This window comes from Mesitornis unicolor, unplaced genomic scaffold (assembly GCF_000695765.1).
Source record: "Mesitornis unicolor isolate BGI_N332 unplaced genomic scaffold, ASM69576v1 scaffold21075, whole genome shotgun sequence".
Classification (NCBI taxonomy): Eukaryota; Metazoa; Chordata; class Aves; order Mesitornithiformes; family Mesitornithidae; genus Mesitornis; species Mesitornis unicolor.
The window spans coordinates 46,760-59,038 of NW_010186431.1; the positions used below are offsets into that span (position 1 = coordinate 46,760).

The 12,279-nt window shown below is 36.6% G+C and overlaps 1 protein-coding gene across 1 annotated transcript in view; it reads left to right on the plus strand.

Moving 5' to 3' along the window:
* Positions 1–11,665, plus strand: part of LOC104541174 (intersectin-1-like) — a gene marked incomplete at its 3' end in the record, with an annotated part of 28,125 nt that extends 16,460 nt beyond the window's left edge. The window contains exons 6-12 of the mRNA XM_010185156.1: positions 2,433–2,533; positions 3,188–3,251; positions 5,377–5,514; positions 6,462–6,577; positions 9,987–10,249; positions 11,060–11,209; positions 11,403–11,665. Coding sequence (XP_010183458.1) covers positions 2,433–2,533; positions 3,188–3,251; positions 5,377–5,514; positions 6,462–6,577; positions 9,987–10,249; positions 11,060–11,209; positions 11,403–11,665 — 1,095 coding nt within the window. The remainder of the gene's footprint in view (positions 1–2,432; positions 2,534–3,187; positions 3,252–5,376; positions 5,515–6,461; positions 6,578–9,986; positions 10,250–11,059; positions 11,210–11,402) is intronic.
* Between the last annotated feature and the right edge of the window lie 614 nt (positions 11,666–12,279).

Genomic DNA, 12,279 nt, shown 5'->3' on the forward strand with positions numbered 1-12,279 from the left:
AGATACTACTTCAGCATTTCATAGGATGCTGTGGTTTTGGAAGGAATGCTCCACGAGTAGTGAATCATTGAAATACAATAATTAACTATTACAGTATGTGTTGATGCTATTTTCAAACTTTTGAAAACTTAGCTTTTAGAAAAGCATTTGCTTCTGTAGACATAATCTGCACTGCGTAATACTGCACAGGTATTCCTCCTGTTAGTGTGTAAACACAAGTAATATTCTTTAAAATTAACAGCTTTAAGATTATTTTTAAAGCAAAATATTTAATAGTTTTCATATTTTAAATGCACCTCATATAACTGTTTCTTATATAGTCTTCAAGTTCTGCGTGAAGCCTAAAAGACTTGGAAATTATTTCAAGGCCTAAGGAAATTATATGGTTAGTCAAAATGTATTTTACTATTGTTTGAAGAAATATATCTAACAAAATGAAACTTCCTTAGAGGAGGTAGGACGGCAATTTCCCAAAGTCTTTATAAATCAAACCTTTCCACAGGTCTATACTACAGACTTTTTTGCAAGGTTGAGACACTATTTAATTACTTATTTTTATTTTCTTTTTCCTTCTTCCGGTTTTTCATGTGCCCTGGTATTAGATAAGCGACACTACTGGTTATTGGCAAATAGGATTAAAAATCTTTCAAAACAAACAATTCTTCTTTGCTTTGAAATCTAGTATTGTCAGTAACATAGTAGTGATGCTCTGTTATAATTTCCAGAAGTACAAGACATTATCTGCTTTGTCTAAAACAGCACTTCGTATTTATAATGAATGAAGTTTAAGAAACTTCAGCTGGAAATGGCATCTAGATTTTCTCTAAGGGGGATGTCTTAGTTTTGGGGTTAACTGTGTCTGAACCTTGGTAGTCACTCATTGGCAAGAGAGGGCTGAAACTCAGGTGTGATGACTTCTTTTCTGAGGTGAAATTGCATGGGTCTCTGAATCTGTTTGAGCTGGGCTTGGAGCTTCCTTAGCTCAGTTGTAGTTACTTCAGTACCTCTGAAACGCCTGCCAGCACTGAAGGGGCTGTTCTTTTGAAGACCTCTTTTTTCCCTGGCTGAGAGTTACTTTGAATTTTGAGAAGGATGAAGTTCAAAATTCCACTTGTGATGCTTTTATCACCCTGTCTGCTGAGTCACCAGTAGTGAACTCTGGGTATACATGGTGTTTGGCATACATGAGTCAACTCTTTTGTCCTCCGGCATTTTTTCTTCCAAAACTACCATTTGAGCATCCATGAAGGAGAGTTTCATTACTTAATGTACAATAACCTTACTTCACAGATCAAGGTACATTTATATGTAAGACAGAAGTATAATTGATTGTGGAAACTCTAAATATAGCAAAACTGGTGAGGGAGGAATTCACATGGATAAAACTTTAGTCAGCTTTTTTGTTTGTTTGTTTTTTAAAGTTTCATTTCTTATTTTCATTATGTAAGATGCAGCTTGTTTTTTATTTGCTCCTGTGAAAGAGTATTATTAAAGCACAATAGTTTGGAAATAAGAATAAAATGAAATAGTGGTATTAGCTGTTTTGGGTCTTGTCATGTGAGAATATGATATCAAGTCTTCTATTCATATGATCCTTCTTGGCTTAGCTTTGAATGATCTTACTGTGCTATATGCTCAGTGGATCAGGGAAAAGAGAGTTGGTGGGTTTTGTTAATTTTTGGTACTGTGATTTGGTATGCTGTTATAAATGCTTGTTTAATCTGACTGCCTTTTTTTTTTCCCCAACTTTAACAAAAATGGGCAAAGTTTGAATGTGTCTAAAGACAGAAAAACTGTGCCCATGTTTTTTTTGTATGAAGACTTGTGAGCCTTCATGCACAGGAGATTATAGCTACAAGTAACAGCACTTAACCTATTATGTGGATGAATAAGAACTGGGAATGTAACATTTGTCAGTTGTGTTCCATTACCAGAAAGGTTGATTGCTTTCGAGTGTAGCTTTTTAACACTTTTTTCTATGTTTTCAGCATATTTTACATTTGTTTTCCTTAATCAACTTATGAATTATTTGGCTAAGATAACCAGTTAAAGACAGGGTAAAGTGAGATATCACTTCTGCTGTCTGTGGTAAGGCATTTCCTATTACATGTTTAGGTAAAAGCTTTTAGCTCCTTTAAACTGTTTAGGTTACTTAATTCTCTGCTAGTAAAGAAAAAAGCAAAACTCTTAGGCCTGTCATTCAACTTTACCAACAAACATCTTCTGAGACACTGAAGTATGATACATGTTTTCAGATGAAGTCAAAACTGTTGTGGTTTCAGGAAGAGAAGGAGTATTTGTGGAACGAACCATTTCAGGCGTAGAACTTTGAATCTGTGCAGCACTTAATCCTGTTGTACCTGTTAGCTTCATGTGATTAAATTAAAATTTATATGTACCCCCCACCCTCCTTATCCTTTTTCTAATTCTAGTGCGCCTCCTGTGGCAGAGTGGGCTGTGCCTCAGTCATCGAGACTGAAGTACAGGCAGCTGTTCAATAGCCACGATAAAACAATGAGTGGACACTTAACAGGTATTGAAGCAGTTTTTGTTGTTTCCTTTTTGTGAACTGTAAAAGGCTAATTATAACAGCATTTAGAATGCTATTCAGATAGTAAGAAAGATTCATCTTTCTCTGTTGTCGTCATCAGTATTTTTCTGTTTAAAATCTCCCAGCTGTTTAGTAATCTTGTTTAAAAGCAAATATTCATTGCAGCTCAGATCATTTTATCACCTTCTTTCCTTTATTTTCTGCAAAGTAACTTGGCACTGGGAAATGATTCTTGGAAGGGGTACAACAAATTATGTGAAAGCTTCTACAGTCATTTGCAGTATTCAGCTCATCCACTGATGAGGTGGCCTATCCAGTTTCAGAAAGAAACTGGAATAGTACACTGGCTTAGTTTTAATAGTACTGAGAGCATATCTTTGCCTTTCCTAGAGCTTGCTTTTTTTTTTTTTTGTAATCTGAATGATTGTTGTGAAGAAAGGGGAAGGGTTATGTATTTTTACAATATTTTCCTTTGGAGGGCTGGCTAGGGATAGCAGTATGTATAGCCTGTTCATGCAGGTAACATCTCTACAGAGTTACCAGTTCAGAACTATGCTCTGCTTGTGCAGTAGCTGCTTGGTAATGCAAGAAAAGGAGAAACTTGCTTAACTGTTAATCCTTGTTTCACTTTGTTAGGTCCACAAGCAAGAACTATCCTTATGCAGTCAAGTTTACCCCAGGCTCAGCTGGCTACAATATGGTAAAAATAAATTTATCAATTTCTACCGAACAGGAAACTACTTAAACCTCTATTCTGTGTACTGAGTACTGAGTACTGTGTACTCTCCCTCTACTGATAAATCATTATACATTGCTCTTTTTAATGTATAACTCCATAAACCAAACTTGCTCTGCTCTGCTTATATTAATATTACTCCACAAAAGTAAAAATTAGTATCTTTTACGCTATGCACATAGATGTTTCATAAGTTGGGTTTCAGTTGTGGAGGTTTTGGGCAGACCAGACGTTCAGCCTCCTACATCTTCTACATCGCTGGCCACATGTGATACAGCACCAGTGAAACTTACACATATTTGCTCAGGTAGTACAAAAGGAAGCTTAATACAGAACCATACTTAAAATAATGGATTTTAACAGGATTTGTCTTGGCTTCTCTTTTTCTTTTCAGCTTCATGTTTGATGGAGTTTATTATAGTCTTACTGTCACATGGATTATCTTCTCTCCTCCCTCATACTTTGGAAGTTTATGCTTTCCTATGTACTCTGTAGCGTTTCTACTTAATTACTTAGGTAGTACTTGGTTATTGTTGATTTATGGTTATCTTTGGTGACTTCTCAAATGGCCTTCAGGTTCCTTCTGTATATTTTTATTTTCCAGTTGTCCTGTGCAAGTTATTTCCAATTAACTTCTATACTTTATAAGTCTTTCCTTGAAAACCATTGTCAAGTCACCTGTCTGACTTCTGTGTGAGGAAGTCAACTGTGTTATTACTCTAATGTGGTGGTTCTATTGCACTTGCTTCCTTTGCTAAGCACTGATATTTTTGTTATATCTTAAGAAGCACTCTCTCCTTCTCTGTTTCCTAACAAAGCTACTATAAGGGAAAAAAATATCAACCCAGTCATCCAACAGATGATTAGCCAAAAAATACTCTGCATGTTGCCAGCACTTAAGTAGGTTGTGTGGGCAGCTGAATGACGTCAGTGTACTCCAGGAGTTCTAAACATGACTCTTTTAATTTTTCATATTCAAAACTGCCAAGTCTACTGAGATAAGGAATGGATTTTACAGCTTTTGTGATCCTCAGTATTGCTCCCTTTCCTGATAATCTCTGGCAGTGGAACCAGTGTTGCTGTCCTCTGGGGCAAGATTTGTCAGTCTGTATTGTGGGTGGATTCACTGACTGAGACACAAAGTGAAGTGCTGATGTGCAGCGTGTCAGCTATTCTGTGGCAGCTGTTTTGGTGTTTTCTGTAACAAAAATGCAGGCCCAGACTGTTAGGACAGTGATCAATTATGTCCCTGCATGCTAGGTTTTTGTTCTACTGGCTTGTTCTTTCGGCCCAGCCTGAGGAGTTCAAGAACACAAGCATGGATCAAATGGGGCTGTAGTTGTCTTCCAAACTTAAATCTCATAAACAAAGTCCTGTACCTTGTGACATCAAAAGAATGTTTCAGTTGCTTACCTTTGATGTTCACAGTATTGTGGGAGATTTTCCTGCATGACTGGAGTGCAGCATGCTAGAGAAACAGATCGATGTTTAGGCTGTTAAATTTTGTCCAGTACCACCTTAATATGAACGAAAGCATTTTGTGCATCTCTTGGAGCACTGGTTTTAGGCTATCCAGAGGTTACTCCATGATTTCTAATATGTGCATAATGCTAAAATATTTTTGTACTTATCAGAACTAGAATGCTAATGGCTTAGATTTTAATGCAAACGTGTGCTCTGGTATGCGAGATAGGAACCTAAAGGGAAGAAGACCAAACCAAAAAGTTCTACCAAGCATCTGAGTTGTTTCTTTTCTAAATGATACTTGGTCGTGAATGTTCACAAAGTGCTCAAGAAAACTCCATTGATAAATCTTACTTATAAAGCACAGGGTACCGCAATACTTAAAGAGCAAGTGAAGTATAAGCAATGACTGTAAGGATAGTTTCAAGACAGATATGCATGAGAAATGTGGGAAATAGTGAAATGGCTTTCTCTTTAAAAGAAATAAAAAGCAAAAACCGAAGTAATGTGAATAAAGCCAGTGAAAAATTGAATTAATTTGGTACTGACTACACTAAAACGATGCTTTTTAACAGTGATTTTTAATCTTTAATATTTACTTACTTTGTACCTTTCCTTTAAAAAGGAATCTTTCAGATATTGATCAAGATGGAAAGCTTACAGCTGAAGAGTTTATTCTGGCTATGCACTTAATTGATGTAGCTATGTCTGGTCAACCGCTGCCACCTGTACTGCCTCCAGAGTATATTCCACCTTCATTTAGGTAACTGGTTATAATTCTGGAATCTCACTGCTACGTTTTTATTTCATTTGGGAAAGCTGGCCTGTAAGTGTAGGGGACAAAAGATTGAGAAGTAACTCCCCTCCTTTTTGTACTGCATCTGTGGTACAGAGTGTCTTCTTGTTGGGAAATGCTTGTCTAGCTTTTTGGTTTTATTATAAGAACTGGATGCTGGAAGTTGCAAGAATTCTGTGTAAGAATACAGTTTTGGTCAAGTTTTATGCTAGCATATTTTCCAAAACTTACTCAATCTAGCCATATGAATTTAAAGTGATTTAGTTCAAGGTTATAATTCTGTAGAGCAAATGGGATGTAATGGAATTTGAAACATGTAACTGTAGCAAATTCAGATATCTTTTGATACGGTTGTATCTGTGAATAGTAGTGTTGAGTCAGTACTTCAGTTTCTCTGTTTGTCTTTTTGTGGAGAAATGGGTGGGAATACAGTAACAGCAACAAAAAGAACTGTTGCATAAGACCATAGCTTCATGTTCTTCAAGTATGCTCCTGAAGTTGACAATTTTTTTGTTTATTCTGTGTCGGGTCTTGTTGACAGCTTGACTATAGTGAGCTCTTTCTCTATCTTTGCAACCTTTGCTATAGTTTAAGTTGGCATTTCCCCAAATTCACCCTGGTCACAAGTAAGAGATCTTGGGGACAGGGTTGAACACATCTATAAAAGGTGTGTGGTGCTGTGAACTTTGAAGTAGGTTGCTCAGTTCACCAGTGTGTGCTGTTGGTACCCTGGAGGATACTGTTACCTTAGTGGCAACAGCTGAGTAAAATGGTCTGGGCAACATTGAGGTAACATTACATATCATTAAATGTGACATCATTGCATTTAATTAATGATTTTGTCATTAAATTATAAGTGAATTTGGCAGGCATAGGTTCTTCTAAGCAATTGGGAATTACTGTTTTATTGACAGAAGAGTGCGCTCTGGTAGTGGCATATCTGCTGCAAGTTCAGTATCTGTAGACCAAAGGTTACCAGAAGAACCAGCATTAGAAGAAGAACAACAGCAACTGGAAAAGAAGTTACCAGGTGAGCAAGTGAAAATAGAGATGTATCATGTGCTGCTATCAAAGAGGTGTTATCATCAGGTTAAACGCTGTGGAGTTACAAAGACTTATTAATAAATGTTTGCTTTCCAGATCAGTTTGTGACATGTCAGAGGCATAACCAAGACATTCATTGGTCCAGCTGATACCTGACTGTTGCGTGATCCTTTGCGTTAGCGACAGTGGAGATAGAAACAACTTTCGTGCTGCTTATCTCAACAGAGGCAGCACTTTGCACCCCTATTATAGGACTGCAATGAAAACTTTTTACTACTTCCATCTTCTGACTTACATGGAGTGTTTTTTGGCTTATGTACTCTTTAAAAGATCACAATATACATACAGGGGCCTGATTCATAGCAGTCTGTGTACAATATGCTTTTTTACATAGGCTTTAGCAGTTTTGCTTTTAAGAAAATAAAGGAAGAAAAAAATATAGAAGGGGGGGGGGAAATGGAGAAAGCCTCCTAGATGCTAAAAGGCTGTTAGGAAACACCTTAATTCTTCTGATCATCTCCTCACTCTTCTTTGTACTTTCTTTACTTTTGCTCTTTTATTCTAAGATGACCAAAATGTCACACAGCTGAAGATGCAACAATATGACAAATTTATATAGTGCCATAATAATGCTGTTCTGGTTTGTTCTAATTTATTATTATTATTATTATTCCTAAACACTGTATTGCTTCTTTGATCACAGCCTAGACCTGAATCAATGTTTTAGGAGACTTTCTACAATAATGCCAGTATCTTTCCAGAAATCTGTTAACCATTTTAGAATTCATAGCTGTGTGTGTTTAGTAAGGATTATTTTTATTCCCCTTGTACGCTACTCTATGTTCATTAACATTTGAATTTCCTCTGCTTCTTCACTGCCAGATCACTCTTCCGTGGGATTCTTTTAAAGCTTTTCACAGTCAGATTTTCATTTTAACACCATGACTATCTGGCATCCTCTCCAGAAGCTGTCTTGTTACTTTTCAGTCTCTTCCAGATCATTGCTGCATGCTGAACAGCATAGTTGCTAGTAAAGATCATTGAAGGACGCTACTGAGAATCCTTCTGTCATTGTGAAAGTTGGTGATTTATGTCACCCCTCTGTTTGGTAGTTCCCAAGGACCTTCTGTCTCTTTCCATACCAGCTTAGTTCAGGGGATCTGTATGTGAACAATTCAAATATAGCTCTTGTCTTTGCTTTGTATTATATACTTAACTGCTGCTGGCAGTCTGCTGGGTAAGTCCTGGCTGTAGGAGGATGAAGGGAGGCAGCAGGCGCTGCTGAAGCAGACTGCACTGAGGTCTCACAGGAAATGTTTGGAGACAGGTGAGATATGACTTTCCTGTATTGGCACTTTGAGGCCAAGTCTTGTGTCTCTGGAATCAGAGGATTTTGGTATGTAGTTTGTAGTGTCAAGAAGGTTAGGAATGCTTAGTTTCCTCAAAATCATGCAAGTGTTCTTCTGTTGACCTGATCTTATTTTTCAACTTTCTTATTGGTACAATTGAGTCTATTAGGCTTGAGAGGCAGATCCTTCCTGCGTTGGCTCTTCCACGGTACTATGTTTAGTCATGTGTGGAGTAGACTGACTTGTTTGTAGCCTTCAGGATCATTATACTGTCTTTTCTTAAAGACTGGTGTTGCACTTGTCATCTTCTAGTCTTACAGCACTGATGTTGATTAAAGGCTAGATTGCACAGCACAGCTAGTAGTTCATGAATTTTGCATTTAAACTGTGGATTAGCATTGCCTGCGTTAGGCAACCTGTTACTCTTCATTTTTTGTTTTTATTTTTGTTCAAAAGCCATTTCTGTTTTCAATTCAAGAGAGACTAGAATGTGTTTTTTTACTGTATTTGATATATAGTTTTTTTGTTACAAAGATCACTTATAATAGTGAATGTCAACTTGCTGCTTCATTGGCCTTCTGGCTAGGTGTTGGGTTTTTTTTATTTTGAGACATTTGAAAGAGTTGTTATTGTTGGCTTTTATAACCTTATAGAAGCTTTCCCTTAAGCATAGTAATACAAGCCAAGAATTACTTAATTTGCTAGAAGTTATCTTCTATTTTCATATTTTGGATATGCTTTGTTTTGTTACCTCTGGTAGCTACCTTGATTTTGCTGAGTAACCATACTAGCTTCTTGGGCAGCTGTCTTAGAACTTGGTGTTTTTTCTCAGTGTTATGTGTTTTCTGAGCCTTAAACATGGTATCTTAATGTCCATGCTACTTGCAAATGTTTTGTCATTCTACCTATTTCTTTTAACTGACTTTCTTGACATAAATATTTTTCTCTTTTTGTTGGTTTCCTAGATCAGTGTTGGTTATAATCACATTCTCTATCAGCCTGTACCTTAATATTCCTTAAAAACAGTGGCAAATTTTAAACAAACTTAACAGATAACAAAGTGGTTAAATTTTTTTCAGGTTTTATGAAACTTGGTAAGTGGCAACAGAAAAGGGGGCCAAACTTAGACAAAGAATTCAGCTGGCTCAGCAGGTGTCAGGCCAATGTGTCAAACAGTTGGTGCATGCACACTTTGAAGTAAACATGTGCTCTCTCTTGATTTGTCTTGCATGGCAAAAATGTACGAGTTGGGCATGTGGGGAGAGAAATACAGAGTATGGGGAGTGGGAATGAAACATAGGAGTATGAAAAGAAACAGAAGGTGAAGTGAACAGAATAATTTGGAGAAACTGTTAGGGAGAGACCTAGGAATGTGGAATGGGAAAGGACAATCCCTGATACTGCAGAAGAATGTGAGGGAATGTGTGCTGGAACTGAGATGATTCTTCTGAGACAGTAAGTGATGAAGATGTGAACCTGCAGGAATCCTGTCTTCCTCAGTTAAGGTGCTCAAGAGCTTCAGCAAGCCAATTTTTTTCCTGACAGTAATGAGTAATCTTATGAGAATATGAAGTTTAGATACATTCTGGTCATTTGCATAATGGCTTCTGAATAATATCATCAGCTGAATTCTTTGTCTTACTTGTAGTAATTGAGGTGTTGGTTCCTGTTCTGCTTCTGTTACCAAATATATAGAGGAACTCCAAGATCCTATGTCCACTCAAAGGATTAGATGGCAAATGGATTGTCTAAATTATACCCACTTGCTGGGCTTTGTGGAGAAACCTAGAAACCTGAGGAATGGCAACTGAAATTCACACTTAGGTTTGCTAAGGATGTGTATTTAAGGGGATCTACAATATAAATGCTAATGGTAAAACCTAGAATTACTGGTAGAGCTATACTATTAGTAGTTGAGAGCTGCATCTAGTACTATTGGAAAGTTGTTTCACACTGATTCAGCATACGTGGATTTTTTATTTATTTTTTTTTAAAGTCAGTAGTAAAGTTTAATTCTCCTTTGCCCCATGTTTCAACACGTTAAAGTTACATTTGAAGATAAAAAACGTGAGAACTTTGAACGTGGCAATCTAGAACTTGAAAAACGGAGGCAGGCTCTCCTGGAACAGCAGCGCAAAGAACAAGAGCGTCTGGCACAGCTGGAGCGGGCAGAGCAGGAAAGGAAAGAACGGGAGCGGCAGGAGCAGGAACGTAAAAGGCAACTGGAACTAGAGAAACAGTTGGAAAAACAACGGGAATTGGAACGGCAGAGAGAAGAGGAAAGAAGGAAAGAAATAGAGAGAAGAGAGGTAACCAACTGGATAAAAGGAAGGTGGTTATGTCACTGGCAGCTGTGTTTGTTTAGAACAAAACCTAATGTTTACACTAAATATTTTGCCGTCATTTTTAGTAAGCAAACATTTAAACAATGTACTTAAACTTCTGGGTTTTTGAAGGTAAGGAAAGAGTCAGCTATCTATTTTTCATGTGCAATGAATAGTGAGACATTTAGATCTAGGACAATGTGCTTGTAACCTCTGGCTTCTTTAAAAACAATAATTATTCTTATTTTCTTTGATCTAAATAGATGCTAGGATAAAAGATGAAAAACTTACGGACATTTGTGACATTCATGATTTTCCTGTAATGAGTTAATTTAAAGAAAACACATATTGGTTAGCCTAAAAAACTATTATTTTCTCACATTGTCAATTAATGATACATTCAGTGCAGTAGCATATGACTATTCTTTGCAAAGCTGCAGAATGTCTTAATTGGAGATCAGAGAGAGATTTGATGCTATTCTGGAGAGTTCTTGAAGTCTTGATGTGAAACAACTTGTTAAATCAGAAAATTGGATCTTGGGAAACTGATTAAAATGGAGTGATATTCTGTTTAGTCATCTATCTTCTATACAGTGAAGACCTATTTCACTAGTGTTTACAAGTGAGCATTTAAACAATTGAGCAAGTCATGTGCTTAAATAGAGGCACATATTTAGTCCACAGATTAGCAGTGTATTTTTATTAATGTTTTAATTGCACATTAGAATATGAATATCAGCAATTAGAATAGTTTGTCAAAATAGATCTCTCATCTTTTTTTTTTTAATGCTGCAGGCTGCAAAACGGGAACTTGAGAGGCAACGGCAACTTGAGTGGGAGCGTAATCGTCGGCAAGAACTACTAAATCAAAGAAACAAAGAACAAGAGGACATAGTTGTTCTGAAGGCAAAGAAGAAGACCTTAGAATTTGAGCTGGAAGCTCTAGTAAGTCATTGTACTGCAGAGAAAACACACAAGCACAGCAGTGACTGTGATGTGGCAGTGTTTATTTTCTATAATTTCAACTTTTATGTATGGAATAAAAGTACTTTTTAGATCCTGATTTGCATGACAAACCTTTATGGTAAAAACAAAAAGAGAGAGATTATTTTTCTTTTTTCTTTTTTTTTTCCTAAAGAATGATAAAAAAAATCAGTTGGAGGGAAAGCTTCAGGATATCAGATGTCGGCTGTCTACCCAAAGACAAGAAATTGAAAGCACAAATAAATCTAGAGAACTGAGAATTGCTGAAATTACCCATTTGCAACAGCAGCTACAGGTGAGAAAATGTTCTCTAATTTTGTTCTTAGCCTTCCATTTTGACCTTCTCAACTGCATCAATATCATAAGCAAATTTGCCACAGTATATGATGCATTGTTCCTTGTACATGAGGAATTACTGTAGGTAAGTTGTCATTTTTTAAAATTAATGTTCTTCAGACGTGTCTAGGAATTACTTTCTACACTTGAAGATATGTCTCTGATTATCACTGTGGAGTGAATTTCCTCATAGAATCCTGTCATGTGGAGCAGTAAATGAGTTGTTTTGTTGAAGATGTTAAAGGGTCTGGGGGGATGAGGAGAATGAAATTTAATGGCATATATTTTTGTGATTGCTGTTTGTGTGCTGAAAGAAAGAGTATAGTTCAGTGAAGTGGCTTGTTGATGATGTTTTTGGGTTTGTTTTTCTAATTATAAATAATCAACTTTCAAAATTGAAGTTGCCAATTAGACCAGGTTCTAACCCTGGCATTCATCTTTCCTACTTCTCTACCTAAAATTCTCTGTCAAATTAAAGATGGGATTAAGTTGATGTCTGCATTGAGTGAAAGCATATTCTTTACAATTTGTACAGGTTTCTAGATGAGTTGTAGTATTTCATTTATGGATTTTGCTTTTTGTTAGATATTTTATATTGTTTGATATTAATTCTTGGCCAGTAATGGCAGTTCTCAGTGCTTTTCTACCACTACAAAGAGGATCTTACACTTATGAAGGCTTACGTATAAAAACCT